This window comes from Triturus cristatus, chromosome 7 (assembly GCF_964204655.1).
Source record: "Triturus cristatus chromosome 7, aTriCri1.1, whole genome shotgun sequence".
In the NCBI taxonomy this organism is placed as follows: domain Eukaryota; kingdom Metazoa; phylum Chordata; class Amphibia; order Caudata; family Salamandridae; genus Triturus; species Triturus cristatus.
This window is the reverse complement of record NC_140590.1, coordinates 1,722,425,302-1,722,443,645: the sequence shown is the minus strand read 5'-3', so window position 1 is coordinate 1,722,443,645 and position 18,344 is coordinate 1,722,425,302. Positions and strand designations below refer to the sequence as shown.

The 18,344-nt window shown below is 43.9% G+C and overlaps 1 protein-coding gene and 1 long non-coding RNA gene across 3 annotated transcripts in view; one reads left to right on the top strand and one right to left on the bottom strand.

The window, feature by feature from the left end:
- LOC146812896 (uncharacterized) overlaps positions 1 to 18,344 on the bottom strand; it is a 395,123-nt gene that overhangs the window by 79,410 nt on the left and 297,369 nt on the right. The window lies entirely within an intron of this gene.
- The window catches only part of LOC146812897 (ovostatin-like), a 433,862-nt gene that overhangs the window by 234,635 nt on the left and 180,883 nt on the right, over positions 1 to 18,344 (top strand). For both annotated transcript variants that reach the window (XM_085619963.1, XM_085619962.1), the window contains exon 17: positions 15,358 to 15,502. In XM_085619963.1, the coding sequence (XP_085476089.1) occupies positions 15,358 to 15,502 (145 nt within the window). The remainder of the gene's footprint in view (positions 1 to 15,357; positions 15,503 to 18,344) is intronic.

The window sequence follows — 18,344 nt, the reverse complement described above, 5'->3', positions numbered from 1 at the left end:
GATTTTGCATCACCATAGCACGCATGGCAACCATTTCAGTATTCACCAATAAGAATCCTCCAGCGGTGCTTGTTGACAAGCGATCCACTACAATTGATAGCTTTCGAATATTGTTTGCATTCAAAGATATTCCCACTGCTGGTATCAATGCTCCAAAAATATCACCTACAATTTCTGCCCAAGTTTCTCTTCTACTACGTATTCATTGATTACTTTGTACATTATTTTCTACTCTATCCATGTGAAAGATTTTTGGAAAGACCAGGCCAACATAACATGCGCCATACCAATGGTCTGGCAAACGATAATATGCCCCTGTTCCCACAAATGTAATATAATCCAGGAAAGACTGGATCATTTCCACCTCGGAAACCCCATCCAGCTGCAATATGATATGTATCATGGCACTCACTAATACCTATAAAATAGTAATCATATTGAGATTTTTCCCTTCTAATACATAATTTCCCTTTCTGTGGTGTATCTATAGCCATAGTTGGACTAGCTTCATTTTTCAAGTGTTTTATCCATCTTTCCTCCTTCTGCTTTTCTTTGCATTTTTAATCTCCTTTCTTCAACCATGTCTAAGAATGTCTTTTCTTCTTTCTTTAAACTGCAAGTTAAATTGTTTCTAAAAATATATTCTAACGTCAATTCTTTAATTTCTGTGAAAATCTCACCTAGTACTTTAGCAGATTTAGCTGGGTTTAATTTGTTATTCATAGGCACTTGTCCAAGAATGTTATCTACATCTGAAAAATAATATTCTAATTTACCTACTTTATAAAATATACTAGTTAACATACTACATGATATCCCATAAGTTGCTGGAAGGTGATGATAAGTCACTCCTTCTGAAACAGAAGCAGGTAACTGCATACATACGTAGCAATCCCTTACATCCATTGTCTTAACATATTCATACAATAACTTTGAAAACACATTGTTAGAAAAATCAGTTATAGACCTATCCTTATGTAAATGTTCATGACCTATTCTAGTTGGATCTACCTTTTGGGAAATCTTCCCTATGTTAGTTGTATTTTCAGTATGCCCTTCTAATGTATCTAAAGTTACTTTGAAATAAATCAGTAGAACAAGTATGCTCCAAAGAAGCATTAATAATCCTGTACAACAACAACACATTTTGCACCATCTTTTCATAAAGATACATCTACCCTTGTTATCATCTATGTTAGCCATCTTGTTAAAATGGACCGTGTCTTTTGACTTAGCCTCTTCTACTCCACATCCAGTTTTCTACCTTAAGGCACTAAGCGCCTAATTGGTTATACCAGTTCTAATTTTCTAGCTTAGTTATTATTTGTCTTTTCCAATGACTTTTCTTGATCTTATTCAGTTTGGCATCTCATCATTTTTCACTTTCCTCTCGTCATCCAAATACAGAAATTCCTGAATTTCCGCTTCTTCTCCAATGTCGGACAAGATAACTCTCAGGATTCCTGCTGCTTCTTCTTCTTCAACCACTTTTAGTACAGCCTCCTCTGGATTTCCTTGACTATCTGCCTCTTCTCCTTGTTCAGGCAGTGCCACATACGTCCATTCTGGTGACTTATGCTTCTGGTTTGGTTTCTTTGTTCTTTTGTTTTCTTCAGACACACTTATCTCTTCTTCTTTTGATTTCTCTTGACTTGGCACTTCATTTACTTGTTCAGCCTTTGATGAATTAGCTCGTGTCAATCGATATCTCAGTCTCTTTACCTTATTTGGCCAAACGTCTCCTTTAGCATTTCTTTTTGATTTACCTTCTTTATTGTTTTTCTCTTTGATCCAAGTTCTCTTTCTCAGAACTCGACCCTCAGGTATCTCACTTTCACTTTCTTCAGACTCTGTCTCAATTTGCTTTTTCTCTCCAACAGTTTCTTTTTTAGGTCTCGCCTTGCTATCGCGTAAGCGATCGCAATCGCAAAGCAAGACTATTGTAAAAGGGCATTTCAAAGTGCTCCGAAAAGCGGATTGCATGGCTAGCACGCGCACAATCACGCGCATCGTGCCGCCATGCAATCCGCTTTGGCATCGCACTTCAAAGGGTCCGCTCCCCCGCCTGGAATGCGCTCCCCCACCAAGCGCGCGCCATGCTCCGCCGGGCTTGTCTTGTTATTCTTAAGTATTTGCTCCGTGTTTTCGAGCACGACAAAATCTGTGTGTGGTATTTCAATTTTAAAACAAATCTGCTAGGCTGAAGTTAGTCCTATAGGCACGCAGTGAGTGACTCTGTGACAAATGCTGCTTACCTATGTTTATTAAAAGGCTGACAGATTTAATTTAATGCATGGTGAAAAAGTCAAAATCAGCTGCTCGCAGTTACTGTTACATTGCAACTCACCTGACAGCATGTATCGTTTCTTTATTTGATTGGGTTATATAGCAGATTTACCACACACATGGTGTCAACGTGGTGGCTATTTTTTAGTTAACTGTGTAGGAAATTTACACCCGCTGAAATTGCATCTTTATTTAAAATAACAGAAGGGTACCAGGATTGCACAGTGCCTCTTCCGGACACCACTCCTCTCTCTGTAACAGACAGCTTCCGTGAGAGGTTCAGCTTGTCAAGCACTAAGCAGCACTTCACCCCAAATCTACTCATTTGCTCTTTGTGTACAATTCATAACTCTTGCTAGTTAACATTCAGGAGACAATGTGCTTCCCTCTGCCAATCGGTGACCTTTCCACGCAAGGGGGGTGGGGGGCAGTGGCATGCTTTTAGGGCCTTGTCACAAATTCCAAGCCCTAGTTAACCACTGCATGACATAGCTCCTCTATCCACATTTTTACAGCGCCGCAATTAAGCAGTTTAGAATTTTTATGGCAATGTTTGGGCTTTGTGGCTAAAAACGGCAGCCAATAAAGGGCTGTGATGGATGGCGCAATCCCCACTGGGCACATAGCATGTAATCCTGGACAGACAATGCAGCGTGGACGGCATTGTTCTTTCTGATGGTTAATCTTCACCCTGTCCTCTGCGCCCGCCCGCGCCAGGCAGGGCTCAGATGAAAACAACATGGCGGCCGCATTGTCGGGGGCACGAGCCCCGGCTGCAGATGGGGCCGCTGCAAGCTGCTGCGGGCATGGGCGCCTGGACGAGGGGCTTGCAGCGAGGCTGCTGTCAGCGGGAGAGCGGGCCTGAGGGCCATATGCCTCCGCTCTCCTCCCTTCTGTCGCCAGGTCTGTTGCCGGGTCCTGCTGTCAGCACGACACGCTAATGATGGACAGCGCTTAAACTGTTTTGTTTACCTAGCAACAGACCTCTTCGTCGAGGGGGTCTTCATTAGTCACCTTAAACAAGTTATGTGCGGTTAATATAGTTTTTCGAGGGCGCTCAGATGGTCTGACCCGTGTCTGTCGCCTTCACTGACACCAAAGGCATTCATTCCCTCCGTGCCTTTATTTCTGTTCACAGAACCAACTCCAGAAATAACAACAGCAAATGTAATTTAATGGGGGTATTTGTTTACCAAAGTGGCTTTGTAAAAGTTGCCATTGTTGCACATGTCTATGTTTTGTTGCTTAGTTAGATCGCAAGAGTTTATTCTTCTCACAAAACAAAAACACGCTTAGCCTTTTGGTTAATTAATTGTTGGATGGAGCTAGAACTATTACATGTTATCCGTATTATTGCTTGAATAGAATAATGCTGAGAAAAGGAGGACTTTTGGTGCCAAATATTTTAAACGAAGGTGTGTGTCTTTTATAAACAAACATATTCTCAATTTATGTTTGAAACACTTATGAAGAGTTAGTGCAAACAAATGCTCTCAGCACATTCGTGCACTGTGAATGAAAGGAGTGCCTCTGTATCTGTCTGTGTCTTGAATGACACGAGAGCCGAAATAACTATCTGTAATTTTATAGAAACGCCTGTAGGAATCGTGTTATTTTACTGTGTTTAAAGTACCGACTAACTTCCACGTATGTTGTTCCAGCCGTCTGTGTATCTGCCTACCTGCCTATATTTATTTCCGTCACATGCATAACCTTCCATACATACATCCATACATCCATTTGTCTATCTAATCTGCTAGTGAATCGTTCTCTTTGCAGATGCTATGATCACGTTATCACCTACCTGCTGTGTTTATCGATCATGTCATTAGTACAGAGCACATCATCTTATACATATATAATTGTATTATATCTAAATTAGTTTTTATCTATCTGTCTAGCTATCTACAGTAGCAGTCGTTAATTTATTTGTCCTTTTTGGAGAAAAAAGACATTGCATACAACAGTTTATATGGTATTTTACCCAATTGAAATTTGTCTATCTGTCTGCCCCTTTCCCATATTTCCGTCTATACTGACGTTATGCATAGAGGCAGCTATGATTCATAGTGCTTAGAATCTGCAAACTTGCAATCTTTAGTGCTGCACGATGCCATTACTGCTATAGATGACCTGGTTGTGACTATTATCCATCCACCCATCTGTGTCTCAGCCCTCGTTTATTGACGGATGCGAACTCATAGTTGACCCAGCATAGGAGAATATTGGAGTTAGTTCAGTGTCAGACCCACAACGGATACCTCGTCCGCTGTAAGTAGTTGTAACATTAGAGACGGGGCTCCATGTCTTGGAATTCAACGTAGTGTACTCTGCCATCACTGTCATGTCCTATAAGATGCAGAATAGTTTGGACGATTAAACGACCAACAAGGTCTAATGCGGTTCATCGCTCGCAGTGTAACAACAGCATTTGAGTTCCCAATGTTCCTGCTCAGGAGCAGACGAGGAACACACGCAGCAAATTATCCAGTGTACGAAGTGATGCTTGTAAACTTACTCCATTAGGTGCTTGGTGCAGTATGGCAAGGCGACCTACTTTATTTCTGGGCACTGAGTACTAAAATCTGATTAAAAAAAGAGTCAAATACCGGAGATCACACAGAATGACAGTGTAAGCTTGAGCTATTAAAGCGTTCGCATCAGCCCGTAACACAGTATACACGTACACCTGTCCATGACCGCTTTGTTCGCCATAAGTTGGCAGGGTATGCTCAGACGTGAGTCCCTTGCTCACTTTGCCACTGGATTCAAGCAAGCCTGGCTGAAGATGGCTGAAATGCCAGCAACCGGTCCTAGGAAGCTTGTTTCCGGTCCAGGGAGGGCATGGCTTGGCAGTTCAGGCTGGACTGTTCCCATGAGGCACAGGGTCAGACTGATTTGCATATGGCCATGTCTGAACTGGGGTGGCAGAGTGGGCTAAAGAATGGTGATGGATCAAACCCAGATCTGTTGACTGGGTGTGAGTGTTTGATTGGCTCTGATGCTCCGTCCATCACCACCCCCTTTTGTACCGGTGTAAAGTGCAATGCAATAGGTCTCGCAGTTACACGAGTTAAAGCTATTGGCATTGTAAATGACAATGCCAATAGGCATTGTTATTTGCAATGTCATTAGCTCAAACTCGCGTAAATGCGAGACCTAATGCATTGCAAATGCTTGTCCACCTCTTGTTGTTGTTTCCCTACTTCTGTCCCTCCTCGGGTCTCCGACACGCAATCTTCCTGCTGTCTACTTGACCCTTCATCTAACTGAGTGTTGGGGATCCCTACACCTCCTCGGGGGTTTTCCGCAAAAATCTGTCCCTCTCTCTCTATACCTGTCCCTTCTTCACTTTCAAGGATTATATCAGGTGGAATTTCTCCCAATCTTTCATCTGGTCCAAATGTCTCTTCTGTTGGATTTTCCTTTTCTTTTCTTTTCTTCTTTTTGTGTTCTTTGCTAGAACCGTGTATCTCTTGTTCGTCTCCTGAATCTGAACTTGTATCGGAAATCTGTAGTCTTTTCCTCAGGGAGACGCTTCGTGGAACTAGAGCTAGTCTCGGCCCTGTCTCCACCCTTTCAGGGTTTTCTTTTGTCTTTGAACTCTTGTCATCTGAATCGGCACCTGATTCTGAATCATCAAAATATTCTTTATCAGTGCTGTCCACTGGATTCGGAATTCTCAAGGTGTGACTTGCATGGATCCAGTTTTTCAGTCCAGCACACTTCACAGCTGTGGTTGTGGTCAGTATGACTTGTCTTGGCTTTCCCCTCCTTGGAACCAAGCAATTTCTTCTTCTGTGGACTTTAATTCTCACCCAGTCCCCTGGACTCAGATCATGGGCTGGTTTTCTTTCAAGAGTGGTGGCATCCGCTCCAACCTGATGAAACACAGAATGGACTGCGTCAGCCAGGCCTTTACAGTAATCCAAAACCATGTCATCAGTTATAGTCATCAACTTGTTGGCTGGTATAAACACGTGTCTCATGGCGCGTCCCATGATAATTTCATGTGGACTTAACCCTGTGGTTCTGTCCGGAGTAGATCTGATTGTCATTAGCACTAGAGGCAAGACATCAGGCCATTTCATATCGGTGGCCAAACACATTTTCCCTATTCTATTTTTGATGGTACCGTTCATTTGTTCAACCACACCAGAAGCCTCTTGGTCGGTATGCACAATGTAGTTTCTGTTGTACACTCAATGCTTCACAAATCAATCTCATAATCTCATTATAAAAATGTCCTCCTCTGTCTGATTTGATTGTTACTGGGAACCCAAACCTAGGAATGAATTCTCTCAACAGTAGCTTAGCCACCGTCATTCCATCATTTCTTCTTGTTGGGAATGCCTCCACCCACCTGGAGAACAGACAGACTATCACTAGAACATACCTCAATCTGTTACAAGGCGGCATCTCAATGAAATCCACTTGCACCCTGGTGAAAGGTCCTCCCTCTTGGCCTATTGTTCCTAGGCTCACTACTGTTTTCCTTCCAGGATTGTATTGCTGACCTATCAAGCATCTTTGACAAAGGCTCTCTGCTACAAGTCTGAACTTTGCATTGTACCAGGTCTGCTTAAATGCCCTAATCATGGCATCTCTCCCTATGTGTCCCTGGCCATGATACATCCGTGCCATGGTAGACATCATGCTATCAGGCATTACTGGTTTTCCATCTCGATAGACCCACACATGATCCTTCTCTCTTGGTGCACATCCTGCTTTTACCCACTGTTTCATTTCCTCATCTCCTGCTTCATCCTGCAGCTGTCTTACCTCTTCCCAAGTTCCCACAATGTTAGTAAACATTAAGGAGCAAGAAGACATTTCCTTTTCCTTTGCCCGATTAATTGAATACTGATTTTGTGCACAATATTGGGCCATGTCATTAGCATATTTGTTTCCGGTAGTAATATAATCACTACCTTGACCATGAGCAGCACACTTCACAACAGCCAATTCTTTGGGCAGCTGTATAGCCTCAAGCAATTTTCCAACCGCTTCTGCATTCTTAATAGGAGTTCCACTTGAGGTTAGGAAACCTCTTTGCAGCCAAAGCTGGCCAAAATCATGGACAACTCCGAAGCCATACTGGCTCTCAGTTATCACCGTCACTCTTACATTCTTCCCAATCTTACACGCTCGAGTCAAAGCCATAAGTTCTGCTACTTGAGCTGATTTCACTCCTCGCAAGTGTGATGGTTCCATGACTGCTGCAACTGTGCATACTGCGTATGCTGCACTCAACAATCCATCATCCGTTTTTAAACAAGATCCATCCACAAACATCACAAAATCACTTTCTTGCAATGGCAGATATTTTATGTCTGGTCGTGGTTTCGTGCAAAAATCAAGTACATCCAAACAATCATGATCAACTTCATCTCTTACTTCCACTCTCTCAGCATCAGGCAATAATGTTGCTGGATTCACATTTACACATCTCTCAAGACTCACATTGGTTGCACCTAGAATGACCTTCTCATACTTAGTCAGCCGACTATGTGACATGTATTGAGTTCGACTCCTTGTTAAAAGGATCGCCACACATCATGAGGTACAAACACTCTCAATGGATATCCCATCACAATTCCTTCACTTTGCTCCAAACTTCGACATGTAGCAGCTACGGCTTTCAGACATCCAGGCAAACCTACAGCTACTGGGTCAAGCATTGACGAGAAATATGCAATTGGTCTTCTCAATTTTCCATGTTTCTGTATTAACACTGAAAGTGCACATTTGTTTCTTTCACTGCCATACAACTCAAACTCCTTTTCATAGTCAGGCATCCCTAATGCAGGTGCCTCACATAGACTATCCTTCAATTTCTTGAATGCTGCCAATTCTTCCTTATTTAATTCAATGGGGTCTTTTATCACACTTTTTGCCAGTTTTACCAATGGTTTTGCAATCAGGGAAAAATTACTTATCCACTGATGACAATAACCAACCATTCCTAGAAACATTCGTACTTCTCTTTGAGTCATAGGAGCTCTCATTCCTTTGATGATTCTGATTCTGTCTATCGGTACTTTTCTCAGTCCTTTCTCAATGTTGCGTCCTGGATATTGTACTTCTTTTTTACAAAACTGTAATTTTGCTGGTGACACTTTTAGTCGTCCATCGGCCAAATGATTCAATAAGGCTATCGTGTCTACTTCACAGGCTTCACAGGCTTCACGTGTTTTCGATGCCACAAGTAGGTCATCGATATACTGGACCAAAACTGAATTTTCAGGCATTGTTAGACTTTCCAAAGATTTCTTCAATAACTGATTAAATATTGAGGGGCTCTCTGTATACCCCTGTGAGATTCGGCACCATGCCAAAATACGCTCACCAAATCGAAATGCTAAATTTGCTGACTGTCATGGTGCAAAGGAATTGAAAAGAAAGCATGGCACAGATCAATTACTGTGTACCATTCTACGTCATGAGGAATTTGATACAGGATCACTGATGGATTTGGTACAATGGTACAATGGGACAACATGATACAACGATCTTGTTTACTTTCCTCAAATCTTGCACTATTCTGAACTTCCCATTAGGCTTTTTCAGTCCCATTATAGGTGAATTACATGGACTACTCATTACTTCTCTCAAAATTCCTTGCTTGATCATCTTCTCTATCACTGGGGTTACTCCTTCAATTTTTTCAGGTGTCAGTTTGTATTGTGGGATGTTTGGATAGGTTACTCCTTCTTTTACAGTCATTTTTTACTGGGTCTACATTTCTCATTAGTCCTACATCTTCTCCAGTGAAATCCCAGACTTCTGCTTTTACTGTCTGTTTTAACTCTTTTGGCAACTCATCAGGGTTGAATATGGCATATGTTTCAGTAACATCATTTTCTCTGTTAGCTATGGTCATTTTATACAATACATCATCGTCTGGCGTTTCAAATGCTATTCCATCCGGAGTACAAAATATATTGCAATTCATTTTACACAATAGATCCTTACCTAGCAAATTCACAGGACTGGTGTCACACACCACAAAGCGGTGCATTTCTGAAAATTTCCCTATTCTAACCTTTACTGGTTCTGTAAGGTAGGTTCTAATCTGTTTGTTGGACACACCAACTACTTGGATTGTCTCATCCGAGAGAGGAAGATTCTTTACATCAGCTGACCTAACAGTTGATCGAGTAGCTCCAGTATCAACTAGGAAAGTAATATTCTCATCATTAACCTTCCCATCTACAAATGGTCCTGTCTGGTCTACTTCTAGAGTTGCGCCAAGTATGCACTCTTCTTCCTCCCTTCGGCACGTCAATAGCTTTCATCTGAGTCACTCTCATCACGTTGCAGCCAATACTGCGAAACAGCGCTTGCGCGTGGCGGTTTATTTACCTGTTCTTCATTGTAGAATCCCGATTCGTTACTATACTTCTGTGTGTTTCTGCTCTGTGGTAAAGGCAGTTTTGACACCTGATTCTGTGGATTAACAGCCTTCTGCTGTTGCTGCTGTTGTCCACTCACCTCATGCTGATTCTGCACCTGTTGATTCAAGGACAGATTTTCACTGTTAGTGCTTGGGGGAAATTTACACTCGGATTTCCAATGTCCTATCCTACCACAATTATGGCATGGGAATTTCTTTTTAGCTTCTTCTATATATTACCCTTCCCTTTTCCAGGCCCAAATCTTGGTCTCATTCCTGTGTCTTTTGCTCTTCCACTAATTGAGCTTCCTGTCTCTCTGCTACCTTTACTTGTGCCCACATTGCTTTTTCTTTCAGCTTCCGTTGCTTTGCCTCAATCTCATCACTAAAATATTTAGCATGTCTCAATATCTCATCGATTTTCTTACTTTGCCAGTCAACAGTATGCTGTTTTTTCATGTCGCTAATTTCGGGACGTAAACCATATACAAATCTGTATACAAAATGACTCAGATCCTTCTCACCCAAGTTCTCATCTCCACTAAACTGCTTAAAAGCTAGTATTAGTCTTTCATAATAAGCATGTACTGACTCTTTTACTTCCTGATGTGTTCGATCAATTTTTACCCAGTCTGTTTCTTTAGGAGATACCTTGTTTTTCAAAAATACCATCACTTGTTCATATTTTTTCATTACTTCGGGGTCTGGTGCTCCTGTTTTAGGATCCCTTAGATATTCCTTAGTTGGCCAATCGATCACTATTTTGCACTCTGTCCATAAGTCTGCTGGTACTATTATATCAAATAGGCTATTCAAATCAATCCACAATACTTTTAACAATTTAACAAATCTGTCTACTTGTCTGTACCACTCGAAGGGCTTTTCTCGTAGTCGAGGGAAATCATTAGTAAAAGACAAAATATCCTGTCTTGTCCATGGGACGTGCACATATCCTCCTCCTGGAATCTTTCTCATGGGGAATTCTGTCACTACCTTTTCCTTTTCTCTTACAGGAAATGCTGAAAATGTTCTATCTGAGGCATCATCTCGTTTCCTATACCACATACTTCTCCATTTGTCCACATCTCCCCATTTTCTCAATAAGGTGATTATGTCCTTAATCGGACCTATTCGTCCTGTTGTATTCATGTTTTCAATATCCTTTTCAGAGAAATCCACTCGATAAGGCTTTTGTAAAGCTTTTACCTTGTCCATGTCAATTCCCATCCCACTTGCTATTTCTTCTAATCTTTCATGTAGGTTTTTCGCTCTCCATGTGACACTTTTACACAAAAACAACAATTCCTCATCCTGATAATTTTTCAACTTTTCTGTGGGGATGGTCCCTACTATTAATTCTTCTAGTACCATACGTAACTTTGCCACATCAATTGATTGGGATTCTTTTTCTTTTCCCTGCAAGTTTTTCAACCATTCGCTTAATTCATCTGTTGATATTCCTACCGGTTTCTCTACACTTCCTTGTTCTGAAATTCTTTGCGGTTCTAATATTGATCCTGCGGTCATTTGGTTTCTCTCTGTAGAATCTGGGCTTAAAAAAGGATTATTTGAAACATTCGGTTCAATCATACTTATTGTGTGTCTCCATGGATTTTCATTAGCTCTCATTTGTGGTTGTTCATGTTCAACCTGTCTATTGCTCGTATATGGAACTGTCAAACAATGTTCACCTTCTTTTTGTCTCTCAAATGTGGGCATTACTGGACCTATTGTTACTGGTACAGTCACTGCTTCTAGGTTCTTAGTCAATTCTCTTATTTTCTCGGTTAGTTCTAGTGAAGTTTTTGCTAACTCCACTGAATTTTCACTATTTGCTTTATTCTCTGATCTTTTCTCTCCTTCTCTAATGGATTTGTTTCCTTCTAAATCTTGTGAGTCAAGTTCTGTCTTTATAATTCGGACTGTCTCTCTCGTTAGGGCACTTGGTGTCAAGGCATCTGGTTCTTGTCGATACGGTGGTGGATTTTTATAAAACATGTCATCAAAAACATCGTCCTCTGATTCATTCGCTCCATACCTTCTGGACTCTACATTATGGCTTTTTCCTACACACTTTCTCCCTTCATTTTTCTCCTGCAGTTCTTACGGGGAACAGTCCTTCAGTCATACTTGCGTCTCGCCATCTTCTCATTTGATCACTATGATTTTCACGATCATACTGTCGTCCGAACATATATCTATATCTACTGCCACTTCTTTGTTTTTCTCGCTCATGCATTTCATCTTCCCATTCTGTCAATGCCTCAAACTGTGTCGGTCTAGGTCTTGGCTCTAAACTCATCATTCGCTCTCTCAGATTCCTCAAAATTGCCAAAGTAAATTAACCATGTTCTGGGAAAGCTAAGACTCCATCGTCCTTCGTATACCTCACCCAATTGTCTAACCAAATGCAAGTATGATATCCGTATTTCGCAACCATGAAGGATGCGGGTGTTTTCGTCGGAGGAAGTAACTGTCCTTCCCTTGTTACAATGTTTTTGTCCTTCACGAACCATCCTTTTATTGTACTAAACAAGGATTTTTTCTTCTTTTCAGCTGAATGATAATACATTTTCCTGTCTTCCGTGAATCCCTAGTCTCCAATTGCAGCGCGACTCACACTAACGCACCAATCCTGGAGCGTTTACGTCACCCTGTATTTCTCCAATCCTTGCGCGGCGCACACTAACGCACCAATCAGCGCGTGTTACTGTTCCGACCCACTGTCCAATCACAGCGTGGTCATTCTGACGTCAGCAGTCGCTGCAGCTGCTCCTATTCCTGTCTACCCCTCCGTTACAAAACTACTCGGTAGACTTTTGTTTCAATTTCTACAATTCTGTTAGTTACAACATAAAAACATCTCCATTGTCCGCTTCGCTAACCAAAGAATAGCAATAAACCTTTCTCACTAGAATTCCGTCTTTCCCGAGAGCAGCGCTTACCTCTGCCCTACTACGGAATCGTTACTTCTGTTGATAAAGTAGCACATCCCTCTACTTCACCCTTCTAACAAGCATCAATTAACTGTTTCCCCAGAATTAAGACACATAGTTAGAGACTCAATGCTCCTGAGAAATAAAACCAGAGTTTCGCAATTAACCGGAATGCCTTCACATTCACGCACGTTCACACAAGAAAAATGAAGTACATTCACACAGAATTCTGCCTTTCCCGAGAACAGCGAACAGTCTGTCCTACTACAGAATCATTACACTTGTTAACAAAGCAGCACTTCCCTCTGCCCTGTCCTTCTGTCAAGCTCAGAAAATACCTATTACCTTTCTAGTGATAAGCGTTATCGGAATGCCAGTTGGATCTCTGGTACCTAAGACCAGAACTTCACAGGTAGCCTTCTCTGTCATGCACACTTCTCTCAATACAGATAATGTCTCTAATGGCAACACACGGCGATGCTACTGAACTGAACCCAGACAATGTGACGTGCAACTTTAATCGCTACACGTTTCCCCTGTGTGCATACAGGGCCAACAATTCCGTCTTTTCCAAGAGCAGCGCTTACCTCTACTCTACTACGGAACTGTCACCGACTTCCTACCTCCCAGAAGCCGTACAAACTACATAAAACTCAACGCAACTTGACATAAAGTATTAGTACATATATCAATACAAATCAATAATCGATAAGCTATATACAAGCAAAATCATTAAACCAAAACAATAAAACCATCATCTTGCTACCAGAAAAACTGACGCAGCTCGGAATACCAAATCCCTCTCTATTACCACAGATCGAACGATTTCACAGTCACACTCTTCACACAACGCATACACTGGTGGGGCCCATAACACCAATCATTCATTCTATCAAACGATCTGCACATTTCGAGAGACAATTGTTTCCGAACACTGCTATTGAAAGGAATACCTCTTACCCTATATCACACCTAGCATCCCTTCCATCAAAGGGTCGATCGGATCAATTTAGTTGATTTGAATTTAATGATAAATTTAACACTTCATGAATGTCAAAACAATACATTCTAATGAAATAACAACCCAACACTTTGTTATTCAATCTTATTTCATCATATTTACCTATTCTGGCTAATTGTCGTTTTCTAAGTCAAAGTCTGGTCATCAGTCAGTTCGTCAAAGTTCTGGTAGATAATATCCGTCATGAAGAATCACCGTCCTCTCCGTCAGCATAACATCAGGATAATGGAAATGACGTTCGTCCTTACCTCTCTAGTCTACCATAATTTATAGTAAAATTACATTCCAAAAGTAACGAGTAACAAATTTGAGAGTCTATGATTGGTCCATTGGAAAACATTTCTGGTGGATCAGGAAACATTCGACGAAGTTCCCATACGAGAAAAGTTTCATTAAGTCAGGGCACAACAAGTTTATTAGTCCAATGAATCTTTTGTTGTTCATTCAGGAGATCTGGCGCTTCGCCCAGGATGACCTTGATGGGCACAGTCGGGTTAGGTCACCAAGGGGACATGGTTGCTGAAGCTAGCGCAGGCGCACTTCTCCATGGATCATAAGTGATGTCATTTTGCTTAGTCAGATTCAGTCGGCAGCCATTTTGTGGCAGGCCCAAATGGTCAACTTAAGTAAAGAAACACAAAAAACGTAATTAATACATTGAAATGATTAAAACAATGTTATCCCTTACTAATACCCATATGTGTGTGTATTTATCTAGCAATATGCAACATCAAAAGCAGTTTAGACTCATTTTATTAAGCACAAATCACAAATACATCACAAAAACAACGCTTATATTATTAGTATGTATACGTACTTAGTTCACATATTATTTTAGCCAGGCAAATGCATTCCCACGTGTATTTCTTCTGTTAATACAGTTGATTAAACATCACTCATCAAACTATTAATAGAATTATGATTAATTGATTATTCATTTTAATATAAACATGCAAAATGAAGTGGGTATGTAAAAAAAACGTATTACCCGCTCCAGCAGCAGGAAATCTGAGCCTGGTCTGTGGTGTAGGGATGCGGAAGCCTAGAAGGGCCGATGAAGTTGGAGCCTGGTCTGGTCTGTGGTTTTGGGTGGTGAGAACCTAGAAGGGGGGTTGAAGTCTGAGCCTGGTCTGGTCTGTGGTGTAGGGATGCGGAAGCCTAGAAGGGCCCATGAAGTTGGAGCCTCGTCTGGTCTGGTGTAGGGCGGTGGGAACCTAGAAGGGCCCATGAAGTTGGAGCCTGGTCTGGTCTGTGGTGTAGGGCGGTGAGAACCTAGAAGGGAGGGGGGGTGAAGTCTGAGCCTGGTCTGGTCTGTGGTGTAGGGATGTGGAAGCCTCGGAGAGCCATGAAGTCTGAGCCTGGTCTGGTCCGTGGTGTAGCGATGCGGAAGCCTAGAAGGGCCCATAAAGTTGGAGCCTGGTCTGGTCTGTGGTGTAGGGCGGTGGGAACCTAGGAGGGCAAATGAAGTCTGAGCCTGGTCTGGTCTGTGGTGTAGGGATGCGGAAGCCTAGGAGAGCCATGAAGTCTGAGCCTGGTGTATCTAGGCGGCCGCTGGGATGGATTTAGGGAGGCAGGAGGCTGGAGTAGCGTCCATTAGCCTGAAATGCTGTTAAATGGCTGCAGGGGAACTGGGGATGAATGAAGATAGAGACGTCTGGGCTGACAGGAGAATCATGTATTAATTAAATCGGTGCTTGTGTTTTCTTTACCAACAACAGAACAGCGCGGGGATGATAACCATGAGCAGAAATTTTAAACGGAAGCCGAACGTGTGCCCGAAGCCCAACAACTGCCCGCCGACGTCATCGCCTTCGATAGTGCCCTTCGAAACAACTGCAGCCTTCACAACAACTGCAGCGCGAGGTAGGCATGGGGGCAAGGGGTGGGGGGGGGAGGTTCTTACATGTAGAGGTGTTCCTCTTATGTAGAACAATTTGGAAACTCGCAGGTGCCAGACTGAATAGAGTTGGACGAGCCAACTCTTTAACAATGGGCCAAATCAAGGGTCTGGCTCGGCCTTAAGGGCCCACACACGAGCCGAGCCTTGAATAATTAATTGGCACCTATGTCATGCAACATGTACTGTGAAAATATGAGAAATTTAAAAGGGTGTTTCTGTAACAGACATAGGCGTTTCACCTTAACACATGCGATTAACGGTGCCCAGCGCACGCCCTGAACTCATGTGCTGGTAATTGCCCTCGTATCTGACAGCGGATAAAAATAGGCTCTGTAAAATAAAATATTTGCCTAGGATCACATAATTTCTTCAAGAAGTGAACCCAGGAGGTCAGTCCCAGTTTTCTGCCCCACCTACTAGACGGCTACCTCGTTTTCTCCCTTTCAATACCAGAGGTTTATGCTTTGTTTTAAATTTTTGCTGCAGAATGGTAGAGCCTGGGTGGCAGGCGGAAACCACATTACAGGTTGGCGCTAGTTTAGGGCTCGAAGGTCTAAGAGTACCTCGAGCTGAGCCAGAGGCAGGCCTGCAGCTCGAGCCTAGCTCGAGACTTCTGTGGCTCGCCCACCTTCAAGAGAGTGGCACAGGGTCCAGAGAGGGCAGAGAGCAGTGCAGGGCGCAGCGCAGGACGCAGCGCAGGAGCAGTGTAAGACACAAGGGGGCATATTTATAATAACTAACTGAAGCATCCCTGCATATCAGCAGGGATGCGCCAGTTATTTTGCGCCCCAGCTCCGCCACCATGGATGCAACCATGGGGCAAAAACGGCACGGATGCGTCACGCATCTGTGCCGTAAAAGTGGCGCATTGCTGGAGTTGCGTCGCAAGCGCGACGCAGCTCCAGTATTGCTCTGGGGGGCCCTATCTTCACAATGCTGCGTCAATCCTTACGCCTGCTTCAAGCAGGCGCAGGGTTTTGACGCAGCATGGGCTCAAAAGTGACTGAGTGAAATCTTGTAGATTTCACTCAGCCACTTTTAGGAGGCGTTCCTGCGCCGGAACGCCCCCACCTGCCCTGGAACGCCTACATGTGGCGCAGGGCTTTACAACGTGACGCATCTCCCAGATGCGTCACGTTGTAAATGCCCCGCACCATGGCGCAGGATTTGCGCCACTGCTGCGTCACAAAAGTGACGCAACGGCGGCGTAAATGAGGCGCAAGTCAAACATAAATCTGCCCCAAGGGGTACACAGTGCAGTGTCCAATTGGAGAAAGCAGTGAGGGTTACAGGGGGCAGCCCAGGGTCCAGGAAAGGATGGAGGGTACAGCTCCGGGTTCAAGGGAAGAGAACTGGCATGGAGTCTATAGAGTTCGGATGTGTCGAGCAGCACAGACTGTAAGGGGTGTAAGCAATGCCGGGGCCTGGGGGGTATAGTTCAGTTCAGGGTATCTGGGGTGAAGCATCATAGTATCTGTGAGAGAAGAAGCACACGGTCTAAACAGGCCCAGCCTGCCTTAATGAAGCCTACTCAGTAGGCAGCAGTAGGGCACTCTGCCCTCATTCTCAGAACAGGTGGAGGGGGCCCGCAGCACTACACGATTCCCTCCCTTCCAGGTCAAGTACAGTCAGGCTGTGATATCTTCCCTTCCTCTTCATCACAGCATCGAAGAACCAGTAGGAACAGGCAGCAAGCTGCTGCTCAGGAACAGGAGGGCTCACGACTTGGCAGCGGAGCACAGGCAGGACACTTGGGGCACCGTGTAACAAAAGCCCCCCGGATAACAGGAAGGACATGACTCACAGCTCCAGATCTAACAATAAGACCATCATATAATGCATGTGTGCACCGCGAGCCTTATTGCGGTGTCCCCATTGGTGCAGCCTGCAGGGCGGAGAATCTTTACAGCATAGGCAACGATGAGGGATGCAGGGATGAGGGATGCAGGGAAAGGGGTACAGGGACGAGGGGTACAGGGACGAGGGGTACAGGGATGAGGGATGCAGGGATGAGGGATGCAGGGATACAGGGTACAGGGAAGAGGGCTGCAGGGATGAGGGCTGCATGATGCAGGGATGAGGGATGCAGGTAAAGGGGTAAAGGAATGAGGGCTGCAGGGATGAGGGATGCAGGGATGAGGGGTGTGGGGATGAGGGATGCAGGGATGAGGGATGCAGGGATGAGGGATGCATGATGCAGGGATGAGAGATGCAGGTAAAAAGGTACATGGATGAGAGCTGCAGGGATGAGGGCTGCAGGGGTGAGGGCTGATGGGATGAGGGCTGATGGGATGAGGTATGCGTGATGCAGGGATGAAGAATGCAGGTAAAGGGGTACAGGGATGAGGGGTACAGGGATGAGGGATGCAGGGGAGAGGGATGCAGGGATGAGGGGTATAGGGATGAAGGCTGCAGGGATGAGGGGTGCAGGGATGAGGGATGCATGATGCAGGAATGATGGATGCAGGGATAAAGGGTACAGGGAAGAGGGCTGCAGGGATGAGGGCTTCAGGGAGGAGGGGTGCAGGGATGAGAGATGCATGATGCATGGATGAGGGATGCAGGTAAAGAAGAACAGGGATGAGGGCTGCAGGGGTGAGGGTGCAGAGATGAGGGGTGATTCAGGTCCAGCGTGAAGGCAGGGAAGGGAAGGCACATGGCAAAAAGGTGAGGCCCAGTGACCATGTATTTGATCCGCAGTGGCTTTAGCCACGAGTCATGCAGTGGAAATCTCTCAGTAATGGTGTTCGCTTGCATGCTCCTTGAGCCTGAGGATCCATGAATGTAAGGACTGACACTAAATTA